Source organism: Nerophis ophidion, linkage group LG05 (genome assembly GCF_033978795.1).
Source record: "Nerophis ophidion isolate RoL-2023_Sa linkage group LG05, RoL_Noph_v1.0, whole genome shotgun sequence".
NCBI lineage: Eukaryota > Metazoa > Chordata > Actinopteri > Syngnathiformes > Syngnathidae > Nerophis > Nerophis ophidion.
In genome coordinates this window covers 42,598,996-42,612,729 of record NC_084615.1, presented here as the reverse complement: position 1 = coordinate 42,612,729, position 13,734 = coordinate 42,598,996, and the positions used below count along the sequence as shown (strand labels likewise).

Sequence of the window (13,734 nt, the reverse complement as noted above, 5' to 3'; positions counted from 1 at the left end):
ATATATTATGTTTCTGTCTAATTCTGAGCCATTATCTTTCGGTCTAATTCTAATTCAGGAAATACGTCCCTGGACACATGAGGACTTTGAATATGACCAATCTATGATCCTGTAACTACTTGGTATCGGATTGATACCCAAATTTGTGGTATCATCTAAAACTAATGTAAAGTATCAAACAACAGAAGAATAAGTGATTATTACATTTTAACAGAAGTGTAGATAGAACATGTTCAAAGGAAAAATAAGCAGATATTAACAGTAAATTAACAAGTAGATTAATAACTAATTTTTACAGTTTGTCCTATATAATGTTGACATCATAATAGAATGATAAATGACACAATATGTTACCGCATGTCAGCAGACTAATTAGGAGATTTTGTTTACTCACTACTAAAAGAAAAGTTGTCTTGTACGTTCACTATTTTTTAATGACAACATTGCAATAAGAAACATAATTAATGTACCCTAAGACTTTTTGTTAAAATAAAGCCAATGCCATTTTTTGTGGTCCCCTTTATTTAGAAAAGTATCAAAAAGTACGGATATATATATATCTCAATATTTTTAGGCCATATCGCAATACACAATATATATCTCGATATTTTGCCTTGGCCTTGAATTAACGCTTGATTCATATAATCACAGCAGTATGATGATTCTATGTGTCTATATTAAAAAATGTTTGTTCATACTGCATTAAAATACGCTCATTTTAAACGTTCATGCAGAGAAGGAAATCACAACTAAGTCAATTGACCAAAACTGTATTTATTAAACAGTTATTAAGCAATGACATTAACGTTCATGCCATTTCCAAAACAGAAAGTGCAAGATTGTCAGAGACATTATAAGTGTCAAATAATAATGAGCTGCTTAGTAGGAAATCAAATAGTGTTCGTCCTTTACTATGTGGTAGGTTACTACGGAGGTTATTAAATTCTGTTGTTGACTATTTTTTCATACGGTGTTGATCTGGAAATGTTTGCCTTGGCATTATGATGGTGCGGGCGTGTGGCACTGAACAGAGATGTTGACATGCAGAGTAAGCACTCTTCATTTTCTAGCAGGTGACTTTTCAAATTATGCTACTTTTTATAGCAACGCTTTTGCCGCATGCTTGACTTATTGAGGTTGTCTGTTCGACATATTCTCAAACCACCACCAGACGATGGACCCTGTGCTGTTTTTCATGGGAATTATTCTTCCTTCATTCGCAGCTTATTTCTCTCGCACGGCTCTGCTATCACAGCTAACGTTACCCATGCTGCACCCTCTCTGCTCCGCGAGGGCGTATACGTACGTGACGTATGACGTGACAGTATGTGACGTGTGTAAGGAGGTGCGCTTACTGCCTGTGAGAAGCAGACACAAGAACGAGTGAGAAGAGCCTGTAGTGTAATGCCCGTAGCTAAAAGCAACTGCGTGAGAACGTATACTCGAATGTCACGATATAGCCATTTTCTATATCGCACAGACAAACTTGCGATATATTGTGTATATCGATATATTGCCCAGTCCTAATTTATATTGTATGTGTGTGAGTGTGTATATATATATATACATATATATATACACACATATATACATATATATATACACACACATATATACATATATATATACACACACATATATACATATATATACACACACATATACACATATATATACACACACATATACATTTATATATACACACACATATACATATATATACACACACACACATATATATATATATATATATATATATATATATATATATATATATTTATATATATATATATATATATATATATATATATATATATATATGCATAAAATGTAGTAACAGACACATTCATAACAATATGTAATATGTACAATAATCACTTTATTTTGGTCATTTTAAGCATGACCGGAACTTATTTCCTGGGCGCAATTATTTCCGTGCCCATAGCAACGCACTTCCAACTTCCGGCAACAAAAATGTGTGTATTCTAATCATGGCGCAATTTGTAGTAGATGACAAAAATGACTATTTTTGGACAAATGAGGATTCACAACCTTATCTTTTTGAAGCTGAATATACAGAGAATTGACTGCTGGTTATAGAATCCAGCACAAAAAGAGGGTGAAATGTCGGAGCAGAATGGACCCAAGAGAATCAGAACCAGCGTACTTCATGCTGCATATGTGGCGCTTCGAGCGAAGCTTTGCTGGCATAAATGGAGTGCTTACACAAAATAAATTGGGGAAAAAAACAACCCCTGCCAGCTTGATCAAACAGAAAACTGTCCATTGAGTAAGTCACTGTAATATTGATCATAATACATGCAGCACATCATGCTTGTTTTTAACTACATACACTGTCAAGCTAACTTTGTACCAACGAAATATGAAATGTGGGTTAATACTTTACAGATACTATAATATGATTGTTCATGTTTTTCAGTCAGTAAGATTGGTGTACTTTTACATTGTGTTTTGCATTACAAATTCAAAACACATTTAGCTGCTGACACAGAAGCTATCTTACAGCTAATGCCGTAGCATGCTTTCGGAAGGTGATGTTACTGCAGTAAATAACAGTGCCTCAGTGTTTGCGCTTACAACAACCGTGGTGTTACAGATTAGTTATTTCACAGGTTACGGACATACAGCATGTATCGCGAGATTTTGAGCCAAAACCTCCTTCCATCAGTGAGAGCTTTGAATGGTTGACCAAATACTTATTTTCCACCATAGTTTACAAATAAATTCTTTAAAATTCCTACAATGTGAATTCCTGGATTTTTTTTCTCATTCTGTCTCTCAAAGTTGAAGTGTACCTATGATGAAAATTACAGACCTCTGTCATCATTTTAAGTGGGAGAACTTGCACAATGGGGCAAAAAGGTATTTAGTCAGCCACCGATTATGCAAGTTCTCCCACTTAAAATGATGACAGAGGTCTGTAATTTTCATCATAGGTACACTTCAACTGTGAGAGACAGAATGTGAAAAAAAAATCCAGGAATTCCCATTGTAGGAATTTCAAACAATTTATTTGTAAATTATGGTGGAAAATAAGTATTTGGTCAACCATTCAAAGCTCTCACTGATGGAAGGAGGTTTTGGCTCAAAATCTCACGATACATGGCCCCATTCATTCTTTCCTTAACACGAATCAATAGTCCTGTCCCCTTAGCAGAAAAACAACCCCAAAACATGATGTTTCCACCCCCATGCTTCACAGTAGGTATGGTGTTCTTGGGATGCAACTCAGTATTCTTCTTCCTCCAAACACGACAAGTTAAGTTTATACTAAAACGTTCTATTTTGGTTTCATCTGACCACATGACATTCTCCCATTCCTCTGCTGTATCATCCATGTGCTCTCTGGCAAACTTCAGGCGGGCCTGGATATGCACTGGCTTAAGCAGGGGGACACGTCTGGCACTGCAGGATTTGATTCCCTGTCGGCGTAGTGTGTTACTGATGGTAACCTTTGTTACTTTGATCCCAGCTCTCTGCAGGTCATTCACCAGGTCCCCCCGTGTGGTTCTGGGATTTTTGCTGGGGGGAGATCATCAGTGGATAATTGCTCCCACAGTTGATTTTTTCACACCAAGCTGCTTGCCTATTGTAGATTCACTCTTCCCAGTCTGGTGCAGGTCTACAATTCTTTTTCTGGTGTCCTTCGACAGCTCTTTGGTCTTGGCCATAGTGTAGTTTGGAGTCTGACTGTTTGAGGCTGTGGACAGGTGTCTTTTATACAGATAACGAGTTTAAACAAGTGCCATTAATACAGGTAACGAGTGGAGGACAGAAGAGCTTCTTAAAGAAGAAGTTACAGGTTTGTGAGAGCCAGAGATCTTCCTTGTTCGAGGTGACCAAATTTATATTTTCCACCATAATTTACATATAAATTCTTTAAAATTCCTACAATGTAAATTCCTGGATTTTTTTTCACATTCTGTCTCTCACAGTTGAAATGTACCTATGATGAAAATTACAGACCGCTGTCATCATTTTAGGTGGGAGAACTTGCAGAATCGGTGGCTCACTAAATACTTTTTTGCCCCACTGTATATGTTGATAAGTTTAACTACATTTGATTTTTTCCGTATTTTTAACATAAATCCATACCTTTCAACATCTGCATTTGAAAATATGAGAACATTCAGAGAAAAAAAAGGGGCAAATACAAATTGTGTTTTTATTCTTGAAGCCTGACTTTGCGGGTTACAGGACGTGTTACCCCAATGTTTTCGGTCTCAAAGGTATTGGAAAAAAGGCTCACCACTTTTGCTGTGTGTCTCCTTGATGTCCTCGCACATGCGATCAAACTCGGGGTCAAGCTCTGAGGCAAAGATGGCGTGCGCCGTGTCCTTCAAGCTGCATGCTCGGTGCCTGATCACCTTGTCTAAGAAAGAAGGGAACACACTAGGTAATGCACTTTGCTCTGTAGACAACCTTTGTACATTTTCCCCAAACATTCAACGTTGTTTAAATGCTGCATCCTATTATGCGTTTGAGGTGGGCATCATGCCTCATTTGAGTGCATCTGTGAGAAAAAGGATTGCAGCACGATCCCTGAAGCCTGAATTTACCACAATGTTGGTTTTGGTGAGAAATGTTTGCAGGCATAATGCAAAAGGGTCTCGATGTTGACACTTCGTCCATTTAGTCCAAAATAAGACACCCACTTTCATCCCACGTGTTCTCTCACACCAGTCTTCACCTCACTACGGCATCCCCTTCCTCTCTGATGTTTTCGGGCATTATTAATACCCCATTTTCAGTGACTCCACAGCATGAAAATGAAAGGCAAAGCTGAAAAGTAGAGGCTAAAAGCGTATCCACCGTAAACAGGCCATCTCTCATTACGGCAGACAGGCAGGCGGCGACGGCAGAGCCGCTCACGCAGAGAGTGGCGGCAGGGTCACAATCTGCCAACATTTGTCCAATTGGAGGAAGGCTGCTTAATTGTGATGGGGGCAGTGGCCGCGTGTGCGGGTGTGCGCGCGTGCGCATTATGAAACTGCCTTTCACAGAGGAAAGCACGGCAAATAGCAGATGGCCGGGTGGGAGCTCGTCTGCTTCAACTCCCAGTCTACTATTACTTAGCAGCACTTCTGATTTGTCCCCTTTCAAAGCTGAAAGACCCGTTCATATTGCTTAAAATTCTGAAGGAAGACTTTTGAATTTAGATTTATCATGATGTTGCACAGATATATTACTTTATTTATTATCATTTATTATTATGTTTTTTGCTCGAAACTCTCGATCGAAAATATTAGTGACACAACTGCCACATTGTGTTGTAATTGGGAAATCCTCAATGTCACTATTGATTCTGAGCAATTTTGCCACGTTTGTGAATATTACAAGTAAGTTATCACAATTCACCAAAATAACTGTAATGTAAACGCTGCGCAACATGACATTATATATCATTTATACGAGGTATGCACTAGGGCTGCATTGAACGATTATTTCTCGAACTGACTAATGTATCCATTATTTTTTTAGACTTATCAATTAATCACATTTTTTAAAAAAGTGTTTATACATCCATCCATTTATTTTCTACCGCTTGTCCTTTTCAGGGTAGCGGGGGGTGCTGGAGCCTATCTCAGCTGCATTCGGGCAGAAGGCGGCGTACACCCTGGACAAGTCGCCACCTCATCGCAGGGCCAACACAGATAGACAGACAACATTCACACTCACATTCACACACTATACAATTTTTTTACAAATTAATTCCCCCCCAAATATTTTTTTCAGGTAATAATTGTAAGAAAAATGTATAAAACATATGCAAAAAATGCTTATGGATATTCTCATTCATCCAGGTCATTTTATTCTCAGTGCAGTCAATCGATAGCAAGTCATGAGAACATTCAAAACAATGTTCTCGCTAAACCAAAACACAAAACAAGTTTAATCATTATTTCATGAAAAAAATGTTTTTTTATCGACAAACTCAAAACATTTTTGAACACAAAATATCTATATGCTTTTTTTGTTAGTACATGTCCTATTACAAAAAATATTAAGATGTAAAAATGTTTTCTCCTGATTAAATTAGTGTGTGTGTGTGTCAGGACTAATAAAGACTCCTGTGAGCGCCTGCAAGTCCACATTCAGTGCAGGATTACCGGTAAACAGCAGCAGACAGTGAAACTAAAACCTGTCACTAAAGCCGGTGCTCCTTTTAAATGTCGTGTTTCAACTTCTATGCTAGGGTCATATTTCTTTATATCTTTTCTTTTGGGCTGCACTTCTAGCTGTGTAAAAGGGGAAGTGGCACAACGTTGATTGAACATTAATTACGTTGCAACAAGCCAGATTTTTTTCACTGTAGAACGGATGGTTGCGCACACACACACGGACACAAACACTTTCACAAAAACACACACAAACGTACACAGACACACAAAGCATCACAGTTAAGGTGGATCTTTCCGTTCATGATCTGTCTGAGGCTGAATCCCTTTTTGATTTAGAGCAAAATGAGCAAATCGGCAATCTTGAAATACAAGACACTGCCGGAGCCTTTTTTAATTTTCATTCTGTTGTTCCTGTTACTATGGAGTATTTAAGAGTCTTTAAATACCATTTTATTTGTAAAATCTAGCTTCTTTTAATCTTTTATCAGTGATTGAAGACTGTACTCATGTTTAGAGAGAGGCTAAAAATGTCATTGTCCTACTTGAAAGACCAGCAATTGCCACTGTAACTGTTGGTGTTACATTGTACAATAATAATTACAAATATAGAGCAAAATGATATAAGAAACAATATGTTAATACTTACTACTAATAACAGAGATTTGTTTTTAAATTTATGAAACTTTTTTATAGCCTTTTTTAAAGAATATATGATCGATTCTTAAGCAAAGTATATGATGCTGTCATATTGACCGAGCCTCTAGCCACGCCCTTAACACCGCAAGTGGGAAAACCCTGCATACATAAACATCTTTTTTTTGTATTTATATAGAGCTTTACTATACTTGGAATGATAACCAAAACGCTTTAATATCTATATAAATATACATACATACAGATACACTATATATAGACGAATATATATATATATATATATATATATATATATATATATATATATATATATATATATATATATATATATATATATATATATATATATATATATATATATATATATATATATATATATATATATATATATATATATATATATATATACACATACATATATATATATATATATATATATATACACACACACAAATATATATATATATACACATGAATATATATATATATATATATTCGAGTATATATATATATATATATATATATATATATATATATATATATATATATATATATATATATATATAAAAAATCATGTGATATGAGTCATGCATTGTGCAAGCAGCTCATTTCTATGCTGAATAGACATTTGGAGCACTTGATCAAAATCCAAAAAGGAAAATGAGTAGAGTATTCAAATGCTCCAAAAATGCTAAATGGATGCAGAAGAGCCTCTTGTCTAAATAGTGCACTTGCAGTTACAGAAATTGTCCTGTTATTGGACCGTATTTGATTACATAATCTTATTTATCTTTTGTATTTTAAGTGTTGGGAGGTTATGGTGTAAGTTTATTTCAAACATGCATCCATCCATCCATTTTCTACCGCTTATTCCCTTTGGGGTCGCGGGGGGCGATGGTGCCTATCTCAGCAACAAACGGGGCGGAAGGCGGTGTACACCCTGGACAAGTCGCCACCTCATCACAGATAGACAGACAACATTCACACTCACATTCACACACTAGGGCCAATTTAGTGTTGCCAATCAATTTCGAACATGCATACAATTACAATATGACGTCACATATTTCCAGTTTCTCATTGTACAGCAGGGGTGTCAAACTCATTTTAGATCTGAGGCCATATGGAGAAAAATCTGCTCCTGAGTAGGCTGGACTGGTAAAATCACGGCACTATAACTTAAACATAGAGACAACTTAATATTGTTTTCTTTGTTTAAAAATGGAAGAAGCACATTCTGAAATTGTACAAATAAATCATAATCTTGTTTTTTTTTACAATTACCTGTTTTGGTTAATAGCATATATACCGTATTTTTCGGACTATAAGTCGCAGTTTTTTTCATAGTCATATACTCCGGAGCGACTTGTTTGAAATTATTAACACATTACCGTAAAATATCAAATATTATTTATCTAATTCGCGGAAGAGACGAAGAAAATGTCAGCAATCGTCACACACACGTCAGCAATCGTCACACACACGTCAACCAATAAGAATTCGGCGGGGGAGGGTCATGGTAGAAGTGCATTGTGGGTCATGGAATGCTAACTGCTATATGCTGCTGCAATAGCTATTAAAATGGATCATTTCATCATTGGGGGTAACTTATAAAAACTGAGAAGTACTGAACAAAAATGGCACAGAAAAGGAAATCATGTACTGCAGATTACATAATATCAAATAATAGTATTTATCTCATTCGCAGAGGAGACCAAGAAATTGTCAGCAATCGTCACACACACGTCAGCAATCGTCACACACACGTCAACCAATAAGAATTCGGCGGCGGAGGGTCACAGCAAAAGTGCATTGTGGGTCATGGAATGCTAACTGCTATATGCTATTGCCATAGATATTCAAATGGTTCATTTCATCGTTGGCGGTAACTTATAAAAACTGAGAAGGGCTGAACATAAATTGGACCATAAAGGAAATCATGTACTGCAGATTACAAGCTGGATGTAGTGAAATATGCAGAGGGAAACGTCAAGAGGAAGCGGCGCATACCTTTGGAGTTGGCAGAGTTGTTTAGAAGCGACATCGAGGAAGAAGATTTCATCGGGTTTATCCATTAGGAGTGACTGATTGGTTGGTAAACATATAGCATGATCTATATGTTATAGTTATTTGAATGACTATTACCATAATATGTTATGTTAAAACAGTGGTTCTCAACCTTTTTTCAGTGATGTACCCCATGTGAACATTTTTTTAATTCAAGTACCCCCTAATCACAGCAAAGCATTTTTGGTTGAAAAAAAGGGATAAGGAAGTAAAATACAGCACTATGTCATCAGCTTCTGATTTATTAAACGGTATAACAGTGAAAAATATTGTTCATTTGTAGTTGTCTTTCTTGAACTATTTGGAAAAAAATTTATAAAAATAACTAAAAACTTGTTAATAAATAAACTAGTGATTCAATCATAAATATTTCTACACAGTCCTCTCTGAGCTGCCACCTTATCGTGGTAGAGGAGTTTGCGTGTCACAATGATCCTAGAGCTATGTTGTCCTAGGGTCTCCCAAGGCAAACAGGTCCTAGGTGAGGGATCAGACAAAGAGCAGGTCGAAAACCTTCTATGAAGAAATCATATCGAGGACCCAGATTTCCCTCGCCCGGACGCGGGTCCCTGTGGCCCCCCTCTGGAGCCAGGCCCGGAGGTGGGGCACGATGGCGAGCGCCTGGTGGCCAGGCCTGTTCCCATGGGGCCCGGCCGCGCACAGCCCGAAGAGGCAACATGGGTCCCCCCTCCAATGGGCTCACCACACATAGCAGGGGTCATAGAGGTCAGGTGCGATGTGAGCTGGGCTGCAGCCGAAGCCAGGGCACTTGGCGGTAGGATCCTCGGCTACACAAGCTAGTTCTTGGGACGTGGAACGTCACCTCACTGGGGGGAAAGGAGCCTGAGCTAGTGCGCAAAGTAGAGTAGTAGCAATTCTTGTTGTCCCCCGGCTCAAAGCCTGCACGTTGAGTTCAACTCAGTGGACGAAAGGGTAGCCTCCCTACGCCTTTGGGTGGGGGGACGGGTCCTGTCTGTTGTATGTGCTTACGCACCAAACAACATTTCAGAGTACCCACCCTTTTTGGGTACACATTCGACGGAGTAGTGGAAAGTACTCCCTTGGGTGATTCCCTTGTTCTGCTGGGGGACTTCGACGCTCATGTTGGCAACGACAGTAAAACCTGGAGAGGAGTGATTGGGAAGAATGGCCGTCCGGATATGAACTCTAGTGGTGTTTTGTTATTGGACTTTTGTGCTCATCACAGTGTGTCCATAACAAACACCATGTTCAAACATAAGGGGGTCCATATGTGCACTTGGACACTTGGACACCCTAGGCCGCAGTTCCATGATCGACTTTGTAGTTGTGTCATCGGATTTGCGGCCTCATGTTTTGGACACTCGGGTGAATAGAGGGGCGGAGCTTTCTACCGATCACCACCTGGTGGTGAGTTGGCTGCGATGGTGGGGGAGGATGCCATACAGACCTGGCAGGCCCGGACGCATTGTGAGGGTTTGCTGGGAATGTCTGGCAGAGTCTCCTGTCAAAGAAAGTTTCAATTTCCACATCCGGAAGAACTTTGAACATGTCACGAGGGAGGTGCTGGACATTGAGACCGAGTGGACAATTTTCCGCACCTCTATTGTCGAGGCGGCTGATTGGAGCTGTGGCCGCAAGGTAGTTGGTGCCTGTCGGGGCGGTAATCCTAAAACCCGTTGGTGGACAACGGCGGTGAGGGATGCCGTCAAGCTAAAGAAGGAGTCCTATCGGGTTCTTTTGGCTCATATGAATCCGGAGGCAGTGGACAGGCACCGACAGGCAAAGCGGTGTGCAGCTTCAGCGGTCGCGGAGGAAAAAACTCGGACATGGGAGGAGTTCGGGGAAGCCATGGGAAACGACTTCCGGACGGCTTCGAAGCGATTCTGGACCACCATCCGCCGTCTCAGGAAGGGGAAGCAGGACACTGTCAACACCATGTATGGTGCGGATGGTGTTCTGCTGACCTCAACTGTGGATGTTGTGGATAGGTGGAAGGAATACTTCGAAGACCTCAATCCCACCAACACGTCTTCCATTTAGAAAGCAGTGCCTGGAGAATCTGTGGTGGGCTCTCCAATTACTGGGGCTGAGGTTGCTGAGGTTGCTGAGGTTGCTGAGGTTGCTGAGGTAGTTAAAAAGCTCCTCGGTGGAAAGGCCCCAGGGATGAATGAGATCCGCCCGAAGTTCCTCAAGGCTCTGGATGCTGTGGGGCTGTCTTGGTTGACAAGACCCTGCAGCATCGCATGGACATCGGCGGCGGTACCTCTGGATTGGCAGACCGGGGTGGTGGTCCCTCTCTTTAAGAAGGGGGACCGGAAGGTGTGATCCAGGTTTATTCAGGTGTACTGGAGAGGAGGCTACGCCTGATAGTCAAATCTCGGATTCAGGAGGAACAGTGTGGTTTTCGTCCTGGTCGTGGAACAACTCTATACTCTCGGCAGGGTTCTTGAGGGTGCATGGGAGTTTACCCAACCAGTCTACATGTGCTTTGTGGACTTGGAGAAGGCATTCGACCGTGTCCCTTGGGAAGTCCTGTGGGGAGTGTTCAGAGAGTATGGGGACTGTCTTATTGTGGCAGTCCGCTCCCTGTACGATCAGTGTCAGAGCTTGGTCCGCATTGCCGGCAGTAAGTCGGACACGTTTCCAGTGAGGGTTGGACTCCGCCAAAGCTGCCCTTTGTCACCAATTCTGTTCATAACTTTTATGGGTAGAATTTTCTAGGCGCAGTCAAGGCGTTGAGGGGTTCCGGTTTGGTGGCCGCGGGATTAGGTCTCTGCTTTTTGCAGATGATGTGGTCCTGATGGGTCCATCTGGCCGGGATCTTCAGCTCTCACTGGATTGGTTCGCAGCAGAGTGTGAAGCGGCCGGAATGAGAATCAGCACCTCCAAATCCGAGTCCATGGTTCTCTCCCGGAAAAGGGTGGAGTGCCATCTACAGGTTGGGGAGGAGACCCTGCCCCAAGTGGAGGAGTTCAAGTACCTATGAGTCTTGTTCACGAGTGGGGGAAGAGTGGATCGTGAGTTAGACAGGCAGATCGGTGCGGCGTCTTCAGTAATGCGGACGTTGTACCGATCCGTTGTGGTGAAGAAGGAGCTGAGCCGGAAGGCAAAGCTCTCAATTTACCGGTCGATCTACGTTCCCATCCTCACCTATGGTCATGAGCTTTGGGTCATGACCGAAAGGATAAGATTACAGGTACAAGCGGCCGAAATGAGTTTCCTCCGCCGTGTGGCGGGGCTCTCCCTTAGAGATAGGGTGAAAAGCTCTGTCATCTGGGAGGAACTCAAAGTAAAGCCGCTGCTCCTCCACATCGAAAGGACCCAGATGAGGTGGTTCGGGCATCTGGTCAGGATGCCACCCAAACGCCTCCCGAGGGAGGTGTTTAGGGCACGCCCAACCGGTAGGAGGCCACGGGGAAGACCCAGGACACGTTGGGAAGACTATGTCTCCCGGCTGGCCTGGGAACGCCTCGGGATCCCCCGGGAAGAGCTAGACGAAGTGGCTGGGGACAGGGAAGTCTGGGCTTCCCTGCTTAGGCTGCTACCCCCGCGACCCGACCTCGGATAATATGAAGAAGATGGATGGATGGATGGATATATTATATATAGAATATATGTCATATATTATTTATTATATTATTGTTTATTGTGAGCGAACTGTGGTGCTGAATTTCCCCCAGGGATCATGATATACAGTACTTTCTATTCTACTCTAACTAACAAGAGTGAGACGAAGTTTTGAAAAAATAACATTATCATTTTAGCAAAAGTCAGCCAGCTAAACTTTGTCTAAATCTATTCAAGTACGTTTTAAAGCAGTCAATTTGCAATGCCCTAAAAAGATACTTTAACAAACGCAAACCGCTCGTGTACACACACACACAAACACAAAGAGACAGATAGACAGGCACCAACGCGAAGGGATCATGATTACATATACAATCCATTAAATATCCAACATTTTACGAATCAAATATATATTTCTACACATTGAGTCTATTTGCAATGCCGTAAAAACAGGCAATTTCACAGACGTGAACTGCGCGTGCACACACACACAGACAGACAGACACAAATGCGGAGGTATCATAGGATTAAACATACAATCTATCAAATAGCCAACATTGTAAGAATATATATTTCTATACATTGATTTTATTAGAGAGCTAAAATTACCAAGAGTTAATCAAAAGTCAATACACCAGTGTGCAGCTTTTTAAACATCACAACATGCTTTTTTTTTGAGGAAGTTAGATTTTGTGTTTTGTTGTTTGTTTTAATTGCTGCTATTTTAACTTTTATTAATATATAAACACAGTTCAACTTTTTTTTTAGCACTTTACCTTTCCTTTCTTTTAAATGGACAACATTTTATTAAACATTTAAATTTTTGTAACAACTGATAATAAATATTCATGAGGAATTAGTCATTTTTGTTGTTCGTAGGGACATTTCTAAAATAACTTAAAGTGTATTTAGCAGTCGATGGAAAAATTGGAACCATCAAATGTGTACGCTTTATTATCCAATTAGTTGACCAAACTTTAAGATAATCGTTGTTCTAATTGACTATCAAAATAATAGTTAGTTGCAGCCCTACTGTGTTATGCTTTTGTTTAGATGTTGTGCACTATTGACTTTGTTTAGTTAAACAATTGTATACAAAACTGTCAATAGCATTCACCATTGACAAATTGAAAAAATACCGTTATACATCTTATTCACTGCGATGAGGTACCGACTTGTCCAGGGTGTACCCCGCCTTCCGCCCGATTGTAGCTGAGATAGGCACCAGTGCCCCCAAAGGGAATAAGCGGCAGAAAATGGATGGATGGACATCTTATTCATGGAATCAGAAGCATAAACATTGATTGGAAGATCCCTAAAC

At 40.3% G+C, this 13,734-nt stretch overlaps 1 protein-coding gene across 2 annotated transcripts in view; it reads right to left on the bottom strand.

Annotated features, from left to right (window-relative positions):
• Positions 1 to 13,734, bottom strand: part of atad2b (ATPase family AAA domain containing 2B) — a 131,541-nt gene that overhangs the window by 70,414 nt on the left and 47,393 nt on the right. For both annotated transcript variants that reach the window (XM_061901005.1, XM_061901006.1), the window contains exon 23: positions 4,271 to 4,393. In XM_061901005.1, the coding sequence (XP_061756989.1) occupies positions 4,271 to 4,393 (123 nt within the window). The remainder of the gene's footprint in view (positions 1 to 4,270; positions 4,394 to 13,734) is intronic.